Source organism: Hyperolius riggenbachi, chromosome 3 (assembly GCF_040937935.1).
Source record: "Hyperolius riggenbachi isolate aHypRig1 chromosome 3, aHypRig1.pri, whole genome shotgun sequence".
Classification (NCBI taxonomy): Eukaryota; Metazoa; Chordata; class Amphibia; order Anura; family Hyperoliidae; genus Hyperolius; species Hyperolius riggenbachi.
The window spans coordinates 276,481,898-276,502,989 of record NC_090648.1 but is presented as its reverse complement, the minus strand read 5'-3'; the positions used below and the strand labels follow the sequence as shown (position 1 = coordinate 276,502,989).

Genomic DNA, 21,092 nt, shown 5'->3' with positions numbered 1-21,092 from the left:
TTAATAGCTGATGCCATCTCAGCCCGCATCCAGCCCATAAATCCTTTCATCAACACAGGAGATTCATCCTTGACTACTTTCTCAGTACAGGCCTGACACAATTTTCTTGCTGAAGAGGTTACAAAACGAGTATTGCAGATAGCACATTTTCTCTCATTCTTTGTATGTCTATCTTGACTGGTCTGATGAACACTCTTATCAGTCTTGTCCTTTTTTGTCTATAATATAAACAAACATAGCCCTTTTTAGCCTATCTGTAACATAGCAAAAAATATATATCATGCATTAATACAGACAATCACCCACTTGACTGGTCTGAGGATTGAGTTTATCCAATTTATCAGCTTTGTCAGTTCTTTTGGGCTAAAGAAAAAAAATAAGAGACAAGACTGTAAGATACAATATTCCCTCTAACACAGATATATGCTGGCTAAGTAAATACTTTCAATATTACTTGCCAGAGAGGGATCTAGGCCTGGCTCTGCAGATTGCAGAGAGAAAGAACCTGCAGCGTCCTCTATCGTCAAATTCAAAGAGCAGAATGACGAATGGATACATTTTGCTGTTTTAAATAGTTATTTGGTTACCTGATTTGCTTCAGGTGTATGATCTCCGCCGCCCCGGCCGCCTGATTGGCTTGTGCGCTGTTGGTCTGCACATTTCCGGGTGGTTACGTCATGCGGGATGCGTGCGCATGACGACTTCCGGTTTCGAATACCGGAACTTCCTGTGTAGCGCGCCTGCGCCCATAAAGCCGCTGCCTCTTCAGGAGTAGCCTCCAACACGCTGCAGGACCCGCTATCGTTCACTGAACGATCTTTCTCCAGGAGTCCTGACCCACGCCGCCCCAGCCGCCTGACTGGATAGCACCCAGAGGAGACTCTCCCATGCATCCTGACCGGGGACAGGAAACTGAACTGAAGATGGAGGTACTTGTTCCCTACTTATGCTGCTGCCTATTTGCTATGCAAATTTTTATTTTTCAGCTTCCTGTCCTCAGTCAGGGAGGGAGACAAGTCTCAGCAGGGGTGCTGTCCGAATGACGCTCCGGGAAAAAGACACATGTTACTTACCGGTAACGTCTTTTCCGGGAGTCGGAAGGACAGCACCCATATGAGATAAATTCCCTCCAGATACTATTGGACAGGAGAAGGTTAAAAATTAGCATACCCTGCAGCAGCATACATATATATATATCCCCAACTCGAACTCATTCAGTAACAATAAAGATGAACACAAATTAATGCTCAAAAACTCAAATTTTATTTTAATATATATGTACATATACCAATCAGGGTGGGTAGTCCGGGTGCTGTCCTTCCGACTCCCGGAAAAGACGTTACCGGTAAGTAACATGTGTCTTTCCCAGGGTCGTCTCCAGGACAGCACCCATATGAGACTACCAAGATTACACATATGTAACACATATATCCTAGGGTGGGACAGCTGCCTGCAAGACTCTTCTTTCGAAGATTAAATCTCTACTGGAGTCAAAGTTCAGTTTATAATGTTTTACGAATGTATTCTTATTTGACCATGTTGCGGCCCTACAGATCTGTTCTACAGAAACTCCTGCTTTCTCTGCCCAGGAGGTAGACACAGCACGTGTAGAATGTGCCTTGATTAACTGTGGTACTTCCTTTCCCTGAAGCTGATAGGCCATAGTAATTGTCTGCTTTATCCATCTGGCGATGGATGCCTTGGACGCTTGCTTTCCCCTATTAATACCAGAAAATTATACCAGCATTGCTTGTGTCTTTCTCCATGATTTCGTTGTTTCCAGGTACTGAATTACACATCTCCTGACATCAAGACAATGAAAATGTTTCTCCTTCTCATTAGAAGGGTCCTGACAGAAAGAAGGGAGGAAAATTTCCTGCGACCTATGAAAACCTGTACAAACCTTAGGTAAGAAAGCAGAATCTAATTTCAGTGTGATCTTATCTTCTGATATAATACAGTATGGTTCTGCTATAGAAAAAAGCTTGGATCTCTCCCACTCTCCTAGCTGTTGCAATTGCAAGTAAAAAAGCAGTTTTTAGGGTTAACAACTTTTCAGCAATCTCCTGTATAGGCTCAAAAGGTGGGTTCATGAGAGCCTGAAGTACTAAGTTCAGGTCCCAAGGAGGCACATGTGATTTAAATACGGGCTTTATTCTAGACATGGCTCTAAAAAATCTAACAAAAAATTCATTTTCTGCCAATCTCCTTTGTAGAAAGACACTTAAGGCCGCTGTCTGCACCTTTAATGTACTGACACTGAGTCCTTTTTTCCAGTCCTGCCTGTAAAACTCTAATGGAGTATATTCCTGTTTTGAATCCATCTTGTTTTCATCGCACCAATGAAGATAGGTTCTCCATGCTTTCAAGTAGATCTTTCTAGTGACCATCTTCCTACTTTGTAGTAGAGTATTGGATAATTTCCCGGAAAATCCTTTCCCCCTTAAAAGCTTTAATTCATCCTCCAGGCTGACAGATGCAACATCTCCAGTTGCGGATGCATTATTGGACCCTGATGTAACAAATCCTGACGTAGGGGTAACCTTACTGGTTCCTGTACTGATAACTTCCCTAACAGAGAAAACCAAGCTCTTTTTGGCCAGAAAGGTATTATTAGTATGCCTGATGCTTTCTCCCTGTAAATCTTGTTGAGGATTTTTGGAATCAACCTGAACAGCGGAAAAGCATAAATCAGATGATCCCTCCAGCTCAGGGCAAATGCATCCACTGCGATCGGATTGTCGGTGGGACAGAGGGAACAAAATTTGTGACATTTTGTATTCTTCCTGGTCGCAAATAAGTCTATTGTCGGAGTCCCCCATTTGCGTGTCAGACTCTGGAAGACCTCCTCGTTTAGTATCCAATCGTCTTGACTCAGTTGTGACCGGCTGAGGTAATCTGCAACAACATTTAAGGTTCCCTTTAGGTGTACTGCCATCAATGACGCTAGATTCATCTCTGCCCACTGAAGGATCCTGCTCCCAGGAGCTGGCGTCTGTGGTTATCATCCTTTGGTATGGCAAGTCCCATAGTCAGCCCTCCCTTAGGTGAGATGGCTCCAACCACCAATGAAGTGACCTCTTGACATAGTGCGGTATTAGTACCCTCTTGTCTAATGCATTCTGTTTCCTGTTCCAAGATTGTAAAATCCATAGTTGAAGTTGTCTTGAATGCATCTGGCCCCATAGGACCGCCGGGAATGAGGATGTCATAAGACCGAGCAGAGACATGGTTTTTCTTAGAGTGATGGTAGTTGAATCCTGAAAAGAAACAACATTCATTAATAAAAGTTCTCTCTTTTGTGCAGGGAGATAAACTCTTTGATTAACAGTATCTATCTGAAAACCCAGGAAAATCATAATCTGAGATGGAGTAAGGGATGATTTTTTCCAATTGATTAACCACCCCACAGATTCAAGAACCATCACTGAGGTCTGAATCTGGGTGGATACTGACATAGCCGAGTCTCCCCATAAAAACAAATCGTCTAGATATGCTATGATTTGAATCTCCTTAAGTCTTAAAAAAGGCAAGAATTTCAGTCATTACTTTCGTAAACAGCCAAGGGGCTGAAGAGAGGCCAAATGGAAGAGCTGTAAATTGATAGTGTCTTACCTCGCCTGCTTGATGTATTGCAAACCTCATGAATGCTTGCGACTCCGGATGTATTGGAATATGAAGATAAGCGTCTTGTAGATCTAGAGACGCCATGTAAGCTCCGTCTTGAAGTAAGCCTAGTACAGACCGAATGTTGTCCATTTAGAATTTTCTGTAACGAATGAATTTGTTCAAAGTCTTTAGATTGAGAATAAGTCTGAAGTTCCCTTGCGGCTTTTTAACCAGGAACACTGGGGAGTAAAAGCCCTGTCCTCTTTGACCTCCTGGAACTTCTCTTATTACCTGCTTTTCCCAAAGATCTGACACTGCACTTTGTAAGGCTAAACTCTGTTCTGTTATGATGGGGGGAGGGGTTACCAGAAATCTTGTGCTTGGTCTCTCCACAAATTCCAGTCTGTAACCCTCTAGAATAATTGTTCTTATCCAAAAATTGTTGGTCAACGTATACCAGTTCTCTATGAAGAGAGCCAGTCTGCCCCCTACTGGAATCCTGGTGTCATTGTTTTTTTTAGGCACATTGGCTGGAGAGAAGGTAAATGAGGATTTTCCTTTCTGATCCTTTTGTGCTCTACAGTTTATTCTAAGCCCTGGCCTAGTCTCTGACACCTGCTTTCTTGAACCTCGAAAGGAATGTCTAAACCTGAGAGTTTTCTTTTTATTTGGAAAGTTCTTCTTAAAGTCTGCTGATCTCTCTAATGTTTCATCTAATGTTGTGCCAAATAACAAATTACCTTCACATGGAAACCCACACAGTTTTATCTTGGAGGAAACATCTCCTTCCCAGGGTCTCACCCATATTCCTCTTCTTGCTGAATTGGATAAAGCAGAAGCTCTTGCAGTTAGTCTCACAATCTCATCTGCTGCATCTGTAAGATAATCTACTACATGGAACAGATTAGGAAAAGATTTGAGTATAACATCTCTAGGCGAACCCTCTGCGATATGCATCTCTAATTGTTGTAACCATATTTTTAAACGACCTTGAAAAGGCCGTACTAGCCACTGCGGGTTTGAAAATCAGAGTAGTTGTTTCCCAATTTCTCCTTAATAGATTATCAACCCTTTTATCTAGGGGATCCTTCAGTACCCCAAAGTCCTCTGGTTTAAAGGGGTATTTCCTATTCATAGACTTAGGCCAAAAAGCTCTCTTTCCTGGGTTTTGCCATTCCTTATCAATTAATTCTTTTAAGGTAGAATGAACCGGGATAAAACTTTTTTGATTATCTATCAGACTTTTATACATCCTGTCTAACGTGGAAAGATCCTTTTCCTCTTCCTTAATATCCATAGTAGCAAACATTGCACTTAACAATTGATCCATATTATCCATAGAAAAAGCAAATCTCTGTCCCTTCTTGATTCCTGTGGTTTAGCACTCATTTCCTTCAGTGATGAAATTTCACCCTCTGAATGCTCTGAGTCTGAATTCCACTTCCTCTTTTGCCCCTGCTGAGATTCACCAACAGACATTAATGTTTTGGGAGAGGAAGGAATCACATTAGGTAATGATTCAGGTACTGCTGAAGAGGTAGACGGGGCAGACTCCTTATAGGATTGGAAGGTAGCCTTTATCTCTGACTTCATCCATCCCATAAGATCTTTAAACATATTTGGGGTTTCCTCTTTAACCACTTTCTGAGTGCAGGAATTGCATAAACTCTTTCCTGATGCAGTTGAAATCTTTGCTGCACACAAAGCACATTTCTTTTCTTTACGCTTTTGCTCAGCTTTTGGCAATTGCGCTGAAGAATGGCTTGATTCAGCTCTTGTTTCCTTTACTTTAACCGGCTTGTCAGCCTTATCCAGTCTGGGCTACAAGCAAGAAAAAGAAAGGACTAACTTACTATCTATAATATCAGAGACCAGAAGCAATAAAGCCCACACTGTGGGATTACATACCAAACCAGCACTGGAGCTCTGCTCAGCAGATCCCTGCGGAGATACGTCTGATCCTTCCATAGTAATTGAGTATAATAGGAAGAACAGACTGAGTTGCTTTAAATGTCTGCCTGGTTCCACCCATAAGGGCTTCCCCCCGCAATCACAACCATGCACATAAGTTCCCTCCTGACCCTTTAGCCTGGACTTACTTAGCCGCCAGCAATGAAAGGGTTAATTTCTGGACGGCGCTCAGCATCCTGCCGCTTACCGCTGCATGCCGCCCCCACGCCAGTCCAGCTTCCGCTCTGCTTCCTAGAGGGGCGTGCCCAGACTTCCTCCCGGTCACCTGACCCGGATGAGCCAATCCGACCTCTGCAACGCCGACCACTGCGCGCGCACTGCACGCACAGAATCTCGCCCCATAAGTCTCAGCGTCTTCCTGAGGTCTGTAATTCCGGAGCCGGCGTCCTCTCCCCACATCAATCCCGACTGGCTGGTGTGTACACGGGGGGAACAGCCGCTCAGAGCCTGCCAACTGACATGGACTCTCCTGATCGATCCTCCTCCTTCCGTGGACAGGAATTAAACTGAATGTGAGTTCGAGTTGGGGATATATATATATGTATGCTGCTGCAGGGTATGCTAATTTTTAACCTTCTCCTGTCCAATAGTATCTGGAGGGAATTTATCTCATATGGGTGCTGTCCTGGAGACGACCCTGGGAAAAATATATATTTCTGGTTAAATCTCAAGCATCAAAAAAATAATTTTTTAAAAGGCTGTTGTAGACATGCCAGTGCAGTTCAATGGCTTCAACAGCTGCAGAGCAGGCAACGGGCACCTTGGTCTGCTTGCTACACTGCTCTTAAAACCACAGCTACATTTAGGGTTCCTGTAAACAGAATGCCCTGAAGGTCTGTCGGACATCAGAATACAGCTGGTGTCCAGGTTTACCTTTTATTAATACTATCTGTTCCCCCATTTAGCTGCTGCCTAGAGCTGTCTTCTCCCTCCTCTCTGGCACTCTATGTAATGGGATTTTATTCAGGAAATGGCTGGGAAGTTTCACAGATCAAATAAACCCTCACCCACATGAAATCCAGACATTTGGAGGGCCAATGGCCATTTCTGTGTGAGCTTCAAGCAGACTAAACTGTAGTTAGAACAGATTGCCAAGCCATGTACATAGTTATATGAAGAAGCCAAATGCAAGAAATTATATACTCCAGATTGTCCAACAGTATTTATAATGTTAACCAACTAGAAAAACTCATCAACCACTTTGCTTCTTGCAGCCGTGTGCAATAAACCCACCAGCCCATTTGCTAGTGCGTGTGCAATTAACCCAACAGCCCTGTGCTGCTTCTATATTTCGGCTGAATGGTTTCAGCGAGTCACATGTTTAACACATGTAGCACAAGCACTCTTTATAATAAAAAAAAAACAAAAAAACGTGCAGTCAATTTTAGTGATAAAAGCGCAAACTAACAGGACAACTTTTATAAACAGACCTTTAGTTTCTTCATGGAATACCTCACAAAGCCTTACCTTAATGCAGCAGTTGCAATTTCACTGGGGGCAGATCGGTTTTCCACTTCTACATTGGAAGGCAGGCTAGGTATATGTCCTCCTGGAGGAAACACACAGTTTGTGGACTTTGGAATAGCATGTAGGATTTTCTTCATGTGATTCTCAATAAATCTGTCGGCTATGGAAGGATCTGTACGTAGTGGGGAGGATGAACACGAGCCTCTGGTGCTTAGGTCTTGTATCAACGTAGTTTCTTTTGTACAGGGGTGGGAAAACACAAAAACGAAACACAAATTAAACTTTGTCTTTGGCAAACGTTCAAAGCTAATTACAACCAGCCTGGCATGGGGCATGGTTCTGTTTTATAGCAGGAGCTGTACACAACTTTAGTAAGTTTTTCCAACTACCGCCAAGCTTTCATGCCCTTCAAGAGATTTTTTATTTAAAGTGGATCCGAGATGAAAAACTAACTATGACAAGTAACTTGTCTATATATCTTATCTGAAGTTTAGATAGCACATCTAACTGAAAACAGCTTCAACAGTTTCAGGTGTATTTATTCCTGTGATACAATGACAGCAGCCATGTTTTGTTTGTCACATTACACACAGGCAAGCTGCAACTGCATCTCCAGCCCTCAGCTCACTCCCCTCTCCTGAACTCTCTGGCTAGTAACCTCCTCCTCCTCCTGCCCAGACTGAGCTCCCATAAGCCCTTGCTGCATAGAGTGCCAAGGCACTTTGAGCTGTGGACGAGGCTTGTTTAGTTTATAGGGAATTAGAGTATTAAAACAAAAAACATAAGTATTTGGCTTGAGGAATGCCCCTATAAACTATCTGTAAGGAACACAATTATGCAATGAGTAAAAGTTTCTCGGATCCACTTTAAGCGCTTTGTGATTTAAAAAGCTCTTGCTAATGTTATCCTATGTGTGTGCTCTCACTGGAGCGATGTGATTTTGTAAAAATCCCCCATAGCACTGCATTAGCCAGAGCTTTTCAAATCACTGGTGCTTAAAAAAGCTCTTGCAGTGTGAATCAGCCAGACACCACAGGGTGTGATGTATTTGCTGCACAGTTCCTGCCTATTTCTCAAATTTGGAGGAGGTTGGCTGGTTTTTATTTTCAGCCAGTATACATACTCAGCTTGCTGTAGACTTTTAAAGTTGGTCCACATTCGAGGAACAAACACATCTTCTGGATCAGACATGCTAACGGTTCCTACGTTGAGTGTAAGAACCTTTTATGTTCGAGCGATGCACTTGTGCCGATCCGCTTACCGCAACGTATGTCCCGACCTGCACGATTTTTCCAGATGCGGATACAGATTGCCAATGAAGCGGATGCTTTCAGAATCAACGGAAGAATATGACAACGGACACCTTTCTTCTGTAGATTTGATTTTACCATCTCTGCTGGCACCCCCGTTCATTCCACTGCAGGGAAGAAGCACCGTGAGGCCTACATGCGGTTCTGATTTGCACGCGATTTCACATACAATTCTGATTTGCGATTTTGAATCTGTACCGCATGCTGTGTTTTTCTTTTTGTTTTGATAGCATCCAGGGAAAATCGGAATAACTAATTGTAATCGCAAATCAGATTTGCAGTGTGCAGGGGTCCTTACACAGACTGGCCCCCCGCAGAAGCATGGGACTTCCCATTGTATTGCAAGATACCAATGGGATTGAATGCAACAACGCAATGGGAAGCCTCTCTTCCCAGGAGGAGGGGTTCACTGAGTGGTGGACCAATGAAAATCCTCTCTAGTAGAGGTAGGATTCCCATTGGACTTTTGCAACCCAATGGGGAGCCCTATATGCTTCTGCCACGGCTCCGATCTGTATACCGGTGCTTCTACTTCTTTGCAGTGGAACGAGCAGTGGTGGTAGAAGCAGCAGCAGGTGAACCAGATGAGTGGCTGCAGCAGCACACTGGATCCACAACGGAAAGTAATGTTGACGAGCACAAATATGCAGACCACAGTGTATGCTGAGCAGATACGCCATGTTTGCGCCGTTGGGCATCAAGCACATTGTAGCCTAAGCCGTAGTTCAATGACGGTGGTTATTCAAAACCTCTCAATCTGAACAGGAAGCCAAGGTAATGCTGTATGGATAGGTATACAGTTGCATGGAAGAACAGCAACAAAATACATGTTTACATTTAAAAATAGTTATACACTTACACTAAACATTTGTGACTTAAAGGGACTCGGAGCACCTCACATGGGCAAGACTCCGACCAGTACTGCAAAGTACTTAAAGAGAATCTGTATTGTTAAAATCGCACAAAAGTAAATATACCAGTGCGTTAGGGGACATCTCCTATTCCCCTCTGTCACAATTTTGCTGCTCCCCGCCGCATTAAAAGTGGTTAAAAACAGTTTTAGAAAGTTTGTTTATAAACAAACAAAATGGCCACCAAAACAGGAAGTAGGTTAATGTACAGTATGTCCACACATAGAAAATACATACACAAGCAGGCTGTATACAGCATTCCTTTTGAATCTAAAGAGATCATTTGTGTGTGTTTTTTTCCCCCTGCAGCTCTCATGCAGTGAAGGGACAGGCTGATCCTTTCTTCCTGCAAACAGCTCTGCCTGTGTCTAATTCCTCAGTATGTGAAAGCCCAGCCAGCTCAGAGGACAATTTATCCAGCTTGTAAAAGATGAGAGAGAAGAGAGAAGCTGCCCTAATCTAAATAACACACAGGCAGTGTGCATAGAGGGGCCTGGAGGCTTAGCAGAACCACAACACTGAAGAACTTGGCAGCCTTCCAGACACAGGGCGACAAGTCCGACAGGGGAAAGATAAGGTGATTTATTACAGAGATGGTGATAGTAGAAAGTGATGCAGTAAGCCAGAGCACATTAGAATAGGTTTTGGAACTTGTAGGATGGTAGAAAACTATATGCAATTTTTGTTACAGAGTCCCTTTAAAGATGCATTTCTGTAGCTTGTGTTCTCCTCTTTCATTTGATACCTGAATCACCATTCTACACCAAATAGTTTTCGTTCCATTTCAATTTAAATATCACGGCCGCCATCTTGGCTAGGTTATAACTTTCGGGTCACCCGTCTTCTCTGTTAGAAAAGTGCATCACTGAATGAGGCAGGAAGAGAAAGTGACATGCATTGCCATTGCAAGAGGCTCCTTTAGAGGGGTCATAGCATGACTTTGTTGGAAGTCGTCTGGCTTAAAGGAATGCCCATGAGAGGTGCTCGGAGTCCCTTTAAAGGATACATAAGCCAAATAAAAGAAAATCACATTTACTTACCTGGGGCTTCCTCCAGTCCCTAGATGCCTATGTGGCCCTTGCTACAGCTCCGCTCTCATGGTTGGGAGTGTTCTGCACAGGTGTGAAAGTACTGCGACTGTACAAAACGCTCCCAGCTAGGGGAGCGCAGCAGTCGGCAGCAATTACGGAGGAGACCCCAGGACACTGGCAGAGAGCAGAGCTGCAGCGAGGGACACATTAGCTTCTAGGGGCTGGAGGAAGCCCAAGATAAGTAAATCTGATTTTCTTTTATTTGGCTCATGTATCCTTTAAGCATTTAACTATTTGTTAGTTGGGCTCTATCTGAATCAGTTAAACTCTACATTCTGAGAAAATGGATTTTAGATGAAGACATAGTGAACCACAAAATACATAATTACCATCATGCATTAAACATTTCCAGTATGGAGCATGCACGTGTCTTGCATTCTGTATGGACTCTAAGGCACTAAAAAAAATATAAGTAAAAAAAAATTTGAAAGCAGACATTGGTTTTCATGGGTCTATGCTAGCAAACACTTAAGTGGACCTGAACTCAAACAGAAGTCAATGGAGAAAAAAATTTAAAAAATAATGCAAGGAAAATTGAAGCAACACTCATGCAAAAGCAGGGCAGGTGCTCAAGATAATCAGATTACTCCATATGGACATCAGCTCTACTTTTACTCCTGCTTCACTTGCTCTGGTTCTGACAAATCTGCTTCACTGTCTCTGGCTTTGTCAATGCCATGGAGCAAAAAAAAAAAAAAAGTTAGGTTTTAATTACTTTTAAAAATTATTGTTCTAGGTTATCCAAAGCCTGGTCTGCAAATGTGAAGCTTTTAGGCAGGAGTCTCACTGTTCCACTTCTGTCTTATATGAAGACTCTCCCCTTAGTTCCCTTTACAGTAGCAAACCATCTATTAATAATATTGAAGAGCTACATATGGATCTCTGTTCCCACTTTTCTAATCCTACACTTCAATTCAAAAACTGCTATTTTCCTATTCTACACAGCATCCCTTCTAACTGTTCATACCTTTTCATATTCCTAAAGGTGAGGTGGGGAACTGTGGTGTTCAAAGCATTCTTTTTACATACAGAAAATAAACTGACCTACAAAATTCAGACTATGGTAAACCTCTGAATATAGAAATTTTAGCGAGACTGCCCATACTCAATTCTGAGACTGAGGAATATAAACCAGCATACCTGGGCTTCATAATTGTGTAAAAATTGAGCTCTGATTATTACTCAGAATTCTAAGGTGTTTTGCTTGGGGCAGAGAAAAGAACATACATATTGGAAGAAGCAGGGACTACATAAATGTATGCAACATATGCTCAAGATTTAAAATCTGTAAGTACAGTATTCAGAAAATACAGAATTATAGCACATTCCTACTGGAAATAAAAATCTGATACTTTCTAGTCACAGACGTTCATGGTAGATATGTTGACTGCTCTCATTTAGGGAAAGATTTTTTTTTTTTTGCTCATCCCTAGTTACTTCGGGTTCTCAAACTGGAGGTCTGAAACTCAGCAGGAAAGAAAGAAGGGGAACATTTGAGTACATATTTCCTTAAAGCGGATCTAAACTCTTGCACAGGAGACAAGGAAAACAGAGAAATTCACCGTGTGTATTTAGAGAGAACAGCCAGTTTAATTCTCCCATATCTGCAAGTAACCACAAGTGTAATTTGAGCTGTCAGCTGTGTCTGAACTGTGCCTAGTTGTGTGCTAATATGTTCGGTTAACTCTTTCTGTTCTCCCATGAAACCGGGAAGTCGACACTGCAGATTTATTGTAGGAGTTTTGTAAGCGGTTACAAATAAAGGTTTTTCTTTAAAGGGTATAATGCTGTTGCTTCTCTTTTAGAGAAGAGCAGAAGTTTTGAGTTTAGGTCTGCTGTAAATGATAGACAAATTTAGACTGAACAGAAGACAGACTTGTCGATATACTTTTAAACAGTAGCAGAATAACACAGATATGCCAAACCCCAGGGGAACTGAAAATGCAAACCAGTATGGTGAAAACATGGATTTTACCTTAAGATGGTGACAAAACAGGCGACACCCAATCCATATGAAAGAATACCTGAGCCATGGTTTCATTTCCCCAGTTAATTTTGTCACTGGATCTCCAAGTAATGTCCTCACAGTCATGGACACGGATTCACCAAGAGACCTTAGATGGTATCCTCCCTATAATAAAGTCTAGATAACTAAACAATTTAGGGCAGAAAGGTGGAAGCATTCCAACAACCATCAGAATTAAGCCTCACTTTACAATAGACCCCACCTACCAGTGGCGTAGCAATAGGGGGTGCAGAGGTAGCGACCGCATCGGGGCCCTTGGGCCAGAGGGGCCCTGAAGGGTCCACCCTCTGTCACAGACTTGGCTGTCTATTGGTCCTGTGCTCATAATAATCCCTTCTATAGATGCTTTGAATAGTGGTAATCATTAACATACTGTTCCCCATCCCCTTCTTACACTCTGGTTGGCCTTGGCAGGTTTTGATGCGCCCTAACATTTGTTTTGTATAGAGTGCTTGGGGGGGGGCATGTAAAACTTGCACCGGGGCCCACAGCTCCTTAGCAACGCCACTGCCACCTACTCAAGTCCACAGACAAAAATCCTAATCCTTTGAATGCTGAAGGCCCTCTATTATCCTTTTTTATTTATATAGCAACATCTTCCATAGCATTGTAGTAGTACAAAACAAATATTGGGGAACATATTGTAGATTCATGAGAAGTTCGAAACACTGTACAATCAGGACATCCAGCAATACAGGTACAAATACATACTGTGCCGAGTTGATGCGTGGTTTGAGACATCACTAACATTAGTACCCATTTATTTGATAAATTACAGCAAAATAAGAAAGGATAGGAGGTGGTCCCTGCCCTTAAAGAGAGTCTGAAGCGAGAATAAATCTCGCTTCAGACCTCAGATAGCAGGGGCATGTGTGCCCCTGCTAAAACGCTGCTATCCCGCGTCTTAACGGGGAGCGCTTCTGCATTGGAGCAGGGCTAACCGCTGCAGCCCTGCCCCACACGCGTCTGTCAGCGCGCATCTCCGCCTCTCCCCCGCCCCTCTCAGTCTTCCTTCACTGAGAGGGGCGGGGGAGAGGCGGCGATGCGCCGCTGATAGACGCGACTGGAGGCAGGGCTGCAGCCGTTAGCCCGGCCTCCAGGAAGAGAAAATCTGCGACCAAGAAGACGACCAAGGTTTGCGGGAGTGGGTTTGGGGGTGAAGGGAACCCCGTTTAGCCGCGCGATAGCGGCGTTTTAGCAGGGGCACACATGCCCCTGCTAACTATGAGCTCTGAAGCGAGATTTATTCTCGCTTCAGAGTCTCTTTAAGAGCTTATAATCTGGAGGGTAGTGGGTGGAGACACTAGGGAAAGAGACAAAGGAGCTAGTGTATGAGGTAGGCACTGATCATTATGCCATTTACTCAAGCCTACTCTTCTTGGCCTTGGAGATCTAGACCAGAAGACAAATCGCTGAATTAGTGCTAAAATGGGTATTAAAGAGGAGCTGTCAGCCATACTATGCCAGATAAAAAAAACGGCATATATAAGTAGATAAATACTAGCTCTACTTACATAACATGTGTATTGCATGGTCCAAGTGTTGATTTCAGTGAACTTTAGAAAATAAAATAAAAAGGTAAATGGAGAGAATTCTGTTCGCTGGCAGGGGCCATCTTTACTCCCTCCAGCTGAAGACAATGGTGAGGTCATTTCCTCCCTTACTCCCCTCCCCCCCCCTCCTCCTCCTCCTCCCCACACCAATAGCGAGCGTTGATTGTAAATGCAGGGAATCCCTAAGGAAATGGTAGCAGGGACGGGGGTCCCCATGGATGCGATGCGGTGGTGGCAGCCACTGCCCACATGAATCGGCAGAGATGCCTGTCATGGGAGGCAGCCAATGAGAGGAAAAAGAGTGAGTGTGACACAGGCTGCAGCCAATCAGGCTGAACTAGCTGTGTCTGTGCAGAAACTCCTCCCCCCGCCCCTGCCCCAGCCTGAAACTTCTCTTTTGCGGCTGATTACTGGCTGCGTACTAAGGAGCTGGGGACATGAGGATTAATCTCTGCAATAAAAAAGTAAGATTGATTTTAAAGGTATGCATTGCCTTTTTAGCATTCCTTTTATATGATCAACAGATAGAAATAGAGAATTGATTTTGTTTTTCATGCCTAACAGTTACTCTTTAAAGGGAATCCGAGCATTGCAGAAACTATGGAAAGATACATACCATTTTGAAGCTCTCTTTTGCCTCTTTCCAACGATCTATAAATCGCCGCTATTATCGAAAACTAAAAGGCGTAGGGCAGCGGTTTATGTGTCGTTGAAAAGAGGAGAAAGAGAGCTTCAAAACGGTATGCATCTTTCCATAGTTGCTTGTATTACACAGGGCGACTTTTCCCCAGCTCCATTCAGATTAGATAGAGATCTGTCTCATGGTTGATCTGCCCATACATTGCCAGATGTATGGGCATTTTAATTATCTGCAATGATTTAATGTGATTTAATTCCACAGCCTCACTGGGGGTGGGGGGTGTTAGGGAAGGAAGAGAACAATAAATGTATACACTTACAGCTGCTTTTATCCTCCCTATGGGAGAATGTAATATTCCTGACATCTGTCAGCAACTACGACTCCTGGTCGGAAGATTTGTATATTTGAATTTTATCTTCTGTATGAAAATAATAATTTGCTGCACATTTACTGGTACATGTATAAAAAAAAAAAAAGGTTAAGGATTTTGCCACAGTAAAGTTCTGATAAATGAACAAAAAAAAAAAAAAAAAAAAAAAAATGGTCCTACATAGACCATCCTGTAAAACTGTGGAAGTTTAAGCTCTGAGCAATCCATAACATGTAGAGATTTTCTATATCAGACAAATGCTTCACAAGCAATAAAGTACCGATATTCAATCCTGACTAGTAGCACAATCCATATTTTTTTCTGTTTCCTAAATTTCAGATAACCACCTACCTCTAGGGCAAGGCACAATTTACCAGCACTGAGGTGCTTAAGTAGGTGAGTCAGATGGGAGAAACACTCTGGAGTAGCACGCATATGCCCCTATGAAAAACAACAATCCATCATTCAAAGACCAATTCAATTCAATTAAAGCCTGAAAGGGTTCCTGAACTGACATGTTACAGGAGAAACATGCATATGAACAGTGCTATTCCTGCATAAAAGAACTGCAGAAATGCTGCCTGTACTTTCCATATAACGGCAACATGAAGAACAGTTACAGATGCCTCCTTTCACACAATGGATTATGCTGATTATGCTGATCGGCGTCAGCAAGGTATGGTAAATCTTCCTGACATGACTTCTTAGCTATATATGTGTACTGGCAGGGTAAAAAATCCTTTTCATCAGCCACAATACTTATCATTAACATTGCTACACATACAAATATTTATGTTAAAGGGACTTAAATGAAGAATTTAGCCATAGTGCCCTTTTAAGATTTGTCTAGGTATAAGCTTCAATTTGCTGCCAGAAGCTATTACAGTAGAGGTCAGCCTTCTAGGAGGAACTATATAACTTCCTCTATTCTTTAACAATACAGTGCTTGTAAACTAATGAAATCTGTAAAATCCATGAAATGGACAATTCAAATACCTCTGGGTCTCCAATGGATGAATCATACCCAGCTGAAACCAAGACAAGTTCAGGGTTAAACTGAAAACAAATAAAATACATTTTTTATTAGGCAACATAAGATAGAAGGGAAAAAAAGCACTCAGGCTAGGTTGACAGTGTTCAGTTGCATAATGCAGGTTATAATGCATTATGACCGTGAACTGCAATGGAGACTGGCCATAGACTTTTATACAAAGCCTGCATGCAGTAAGTTAGAATAAAGTTATCCGTTACTGTGCACAGGCCCATAAAATTATATAGGCAATGAGTTGACATGCAGAATTATTCTGCAACGCATCTGACCACTGTGAACAGGGCCTAATATATACTCATATTATTTACAGTATTTTTCAGCTAATGATAACACCCTTAATCTTATCTTTTGTGACTCTCTTTCAAGAGGGATAGTTCCAAAAGACTGGTATACAGCCTATGTTTTGCCATTACTTAACCTCCCTGGCGGTATGATAAGTGCGGCTGCGCGGGCGCGCGGCCGCGGGAGGGTTTTTTCACTTTTTCTTTTTTTTAGCATGTAGCTAGCCTAGCGCTAGCTACAAGTTTCCCCCCCCCCTCCCTGCGGCATCCCCCCGTATTTACCGATCGCCGCCGGTGCCGCTTGCCCATAAGGAAATCCCGTTCTGAACGGGATTTCCTTGAGGGCCTCCCCCGTCGCCATGGCGACGAACGTCACAGGGAATCCCGATCCACCCCATAGCGCAGCCTGGCGGCGATTGGCCAGGCTGCGCAAGGGGTATGCGGGGGGGGTCCTGTATCGCGGCAGGTAGCGGCGCAGCGGCGATCGCAACAAACACGCAGCTAGCAAAGTGCTAGCTGCATGTTTGAAAAAAAAATTATGCAAATCGGCCCAGCAGGGCCTGAGGAATCCTCCGCGGCGGCTTACCCCGTGTCCAGCACAGGGTTACCGCTAAGGAGGTTAAGGGGGGGGGGGGGGGGGGGGGAAGAATTATAGACCTGTAAGCTTAACATCAGTTGTGTGCAAACAATTTGAGGGTTTCCTAAGAGATGCTATACAAGAGTTCATAGCAGAGAAGAATCTAATTTTTCAGCATCAACATGAAAAAGCTAGATAAATTGGGCTTATTTAGTCTGGAGAAAAGACGCCTAGAGTAGATCTGATTAACATGTATAAATATAAACTTAATTAGCAGAAGTTGGCGCTAAGGAGACTAGAACACCTAAGCTGCAAGTTCCAAAGAGGGGATCCCAGGACCCTCAAAAATCAACTATAAACAATTTATAAATAAGGAACACGCGCTAATGAAAATGATTTAATCTATAAAATTCTCATGTACATAGATAAAATGCTAAAAAAAACCACACCTATAACAAAACACTCATGCCTTTCATACTATTCACAATCATACCATAAATTCATCAGGTGTATCAAAAACCTCTTCCTAACAACCTGAGCTAATTAAGATCTACACCTAGACTCTAGATTGCTTGTTGGCAGTCCTTAATAGCATATGATTCCTGGAGCATAGAAAAAAGGCGGTACTTATCCGTTAGCCGGGCGCATCCGGCAGGTGGCGACAAAACTCCACCAGAGTTACATCTTTCCCCACTATCCATGTCGGCCTGGAGGGGGAATAGTAATTAGCGCCACCTGCCGGATGCGCCCGGCTAACGGATAAGTACCAAAAAGGCTTTTTTCTTTTCTTTCTTTCCAGCAACTATTCCAAAAATAGATCGTATATTAAGATCCTATTCATGAGAAGAGTTGATCATGAGGCTGAGTGATGCACTGTTGGAACTGACACCTGTTTATTGCACAAAATTGATCAACTCTTCTCATGAATAGGATCTTAATATACGATCTATTTTTGGAATAGTTGCTGGAAAGAAAGAAAAGAAAAAAGCCTTTTTTCTATGCTCCAGGAATCATATGTTATTAAGGACTGCCAACAAGCAATCTAGAGTCTAGGTGTAGATCTTAATTAGCTCAGGTTGTTAGGAAGAGGTTTTTGATACACCTGATGAATTTATGGTATGATTGTGAATAGTATGAAAGGCATCAGTGTTTTGTTATAGGTGTGGTTTTTTTAGCATTTTATCTATGTACATGAGAATTTTATAGATTAAATCATTTTCATTAGCGCGTGTTCCTTATTTATAACATGTATAAATAAATCAGAGGGAAATATAAAAGCTTAACAGATGAGCTTTTTGTCCCTAGGCTTGTGCAAAGTAATAAGAGACATGATCTGCGCATGGAAGACAAGTTTTTGCCATCTATTTAAGAAAAGGTTCTATGCAGTAAGGGTGGTTAAAATGTGGAATATATTACTAGAAGTAGTCATGGCAAATGTTAGATCTGCATTTAAAGGGGGCCTACATGCACCCCCCCCCCCCCCCCCTCCAACTATGGAACTATGGTGGTCTTCATTTTCATGCATGTGCCAAATTTCACAAATACCATACCATACGGTTATCTGCACAGCCTTAGCCTTCAACATAGCAAAAGGGGACCAAGGAGTTGTAACTGCACCTCTGACAGCCTTAGTGGTAGTAATCACCCCTAAAAGAGCATGGAATAGCTGCAATTATTAACTGTCCCTTGCCTTGTTCATGCCGTACACACTGTTGCTGTTTTGGTAGAGTGAGTTTTGGGACCAACAACATGGCGAGGGGGAAGGGGGGGTATGGGGGGTTGGGGCAATCAGTGTAAAGCTTCCACTAGGGCGCATGCCTTAGTCACTTCTACTCTGTTAGCACTGGATTTATAAGGACTCCAGAAAATATTATATTTTATACTTACCTCAAACGCCATCGGAAGAAGCACATGGAAGAAGGCTGCAATATAATCCGCATTAGTCATTCCAACCTGGAAAACATGAACAAAGAAAAAAAAAAAAGTAACTGTATATTTACACAAGTAGCTCCACATTGATAATGATTTAATCTGTGAATATGAGATTTCTCCAAGTATTTATTTAGAGTGGGATTTAGCATCTTAAACTTTACATATGTTAATGCATATCCAGCTGTACTGCGTCAGCATACACAATTTCTAAAGTCACATACACACAAGGGCATCAATTCACTAAGATCATGCTGGAAATAATAAGGCAAGAGAAAACGTACCACCACACAGTAAGAAAGACTCCTATTAGACCTACCGGTAATGGAGTTTCTGATTGTCATCCGGGACAACCTGAGATCCGGTCCCGCCCCGGATCTGTGGAAACACAATCAACCAAGAAGATTAAAAGCCCCCGCCCTCCCATACTCCTCAGTGCGTCTGAAAGTAAACAAGCCCAGAAACACCAAGATGAAGAGAGGAACGTCCTTGTGACTAATAAAAAAACCCCCAGTGACCTGTATATTACAAGATAGGTGTGCAACAGGCGAAGGGAAAGGGTTATAGGCGTTGTCCCGGATGACAATCAGAAACTCCATTACCGGTAGGTCTAATAGGAGTCTTTCTCTAATTATCATCCGGGACAACCTGAGAGATAGTCAAGAAGTCTTTTTGAACCAAAAAAAGACTCACCTAGGGAGGGACCACCGCCTGAAGCACCTTTCTGCCAAACGACTGATCCTGCTGTGATAATACATCCACTCTGTAGTGTTTGATAAAGGTAGATGCGCTGGACCAAGTTGCCGCTTGACAAATTTGCTGAATGGTGGCTCCCGCTCTCTCTGCCCAAGAAGTCGATAAGGAACGGGTAGAATGAGCCGTGATGTTAGATGGTACCGTACAGTTACTTCCCTCATAAGCTGTCCCTATGGTTAATCTGATCCATCTAGCAATAGTATGTCTGGAAGCTTGCTGCCCCCTATTCTTTCCTGCAAATAATACTAACAGATTATTTGATTTCCTGAATTCCCTAGTTCTAGAGAGATAGACTAATATAATTCTTCTGACATCTAGACAGTGATAACTTTCTTCCTTTGGTCCCGAAGGTTTGGAACAGAAGGAAGGAAGGACAATTTCCTGCGATCTGTGAAAGGTAGAAGCTACCTTCGGCAGATAAGCAGGATCTAATCTAAGCCTTACGCTATCCGGACAAATTACCAAAAACGGGTCCTTGATAGATAAGGCTTGTAGATCGCTTAAACGTCTAGCCGACGTTATGGCGATCAGAAATGCTAATTTGTACGTTAAAAACTTTATATCGATTTCCTGAATTGGTTCGAAAGGAGCTTTGATTAGGCCGTTGAGAACTAAAGATAAGTCCCATTGGGGAAAAATCTTATGTGGAAGTGGAGAAGATCTCTGTAGGGCTTTGAAGAAATTCTTTACTAATTCTTCCTGTGCAAGGTGTCTATCTAGAAGAATGGATAAGGCTGAACACTGAACCTTAAGGGTACTAGGTGCTAGTTTCATATCGAATCCATCCTGGAGGAACTCCAGGACAGAACTAGTCAAAGTCTGACTTCTTGAACGCGATTCACACCAAGCTGTATATACCTTCCAAACCTTACGGTATATCTTCTGAGTTACCGGCTTTCTACATTTCATAATAGTCTCAATAACTTTTTCCGAAAGTCCCTTGTTTCTCATTATCACCCTCTCAGGATCCAGGCTGCCAGTTTGAATAATTGTGGACTGGGATGAATCAGTGGGCCTTGAATTAGAAGGTCCGGGCGAACCGGTAGAGGAAAAGGTGGCTCTATTGATAATCTTAGTAGAGTCGCGTACCAAGGCCTCTTTGGCCATTGAGGCGCTATCAAAATTAACCTGACTTTTTCTCTTTGAAGTTTTACCAACACTTGCGGAAGAAGTACTATCGGAGGGAATGCGTAACATAGGTTGAATTCCCAGGCAAGACTTAGCGCGTCCAACCCCAGCGACTCCTGGCCTTTGTGGAGAGAGTAAAAAGGCTTCACTTTTGCATTCCGTGGGGATGCAAACAGATCTACCTCTGGCACTCCAAACCTTTGCGTTACCATTCGGAAGACCTCCGAATGAAGCTCCCACTCCGAATGGTTTATCTCCTGTCGGCTCAAAAAATCCGCCTCTATGTTGAGGGCGCCTTTTATGTGAACCGCGGATAAAGATAGAACTCGAGGTTCTATCCAGTTTAAGATTTCTGCACAAAGGGACATCAGATCTCTTGATCTCGTGCCCCCCTGTTTTGACAGATATGCCACCGTCGTGAT

General features: G+C 42.8%; 1 protein-coding gene across 5 annotated transcripts in view; it reads right to left on the bottom strand.

The window, feature by feature from the left end:
• The window catches only part of HDAC10 (histone deacetylase 10), a 105,598-nt gene that overhangs the window by 40,846 nt on the left and 43,660 nt on the right, over positions 1–21,092 (bottom strand). For all 5 annotated transcript variants that reach the window (XM_068276355.1, XM_068276360.1, XM_068276358.1 and 2 more), the window contains exons 9-14: positions 18,745–18,810; positions 15,945–16,004; positions 15,300–15,389; positions 12,384–12,490; positions 10,689–10,756; positions 7,048–7,282 (exon numbers count right to left, since the gene is read on the bottom strand). In XM_068276355.1, coding sequence (XP_068132456.1) covers positions 7,048–7,282; positions 10,689–10,756; positions 12,384–12,490; positions 15,300–15,389; positions 15,945–16,004; positions 18,745–18,810 — 626 coding nt within the window. The remainder of the gene's footprint in view (positions 1–7,047; positions 7,283–10,688; positions 10,757–12,383; positions 12,491–15,299; positions 15,390–15,944; positions 16,005–18,744; positions 18,811–21,092) is intronic.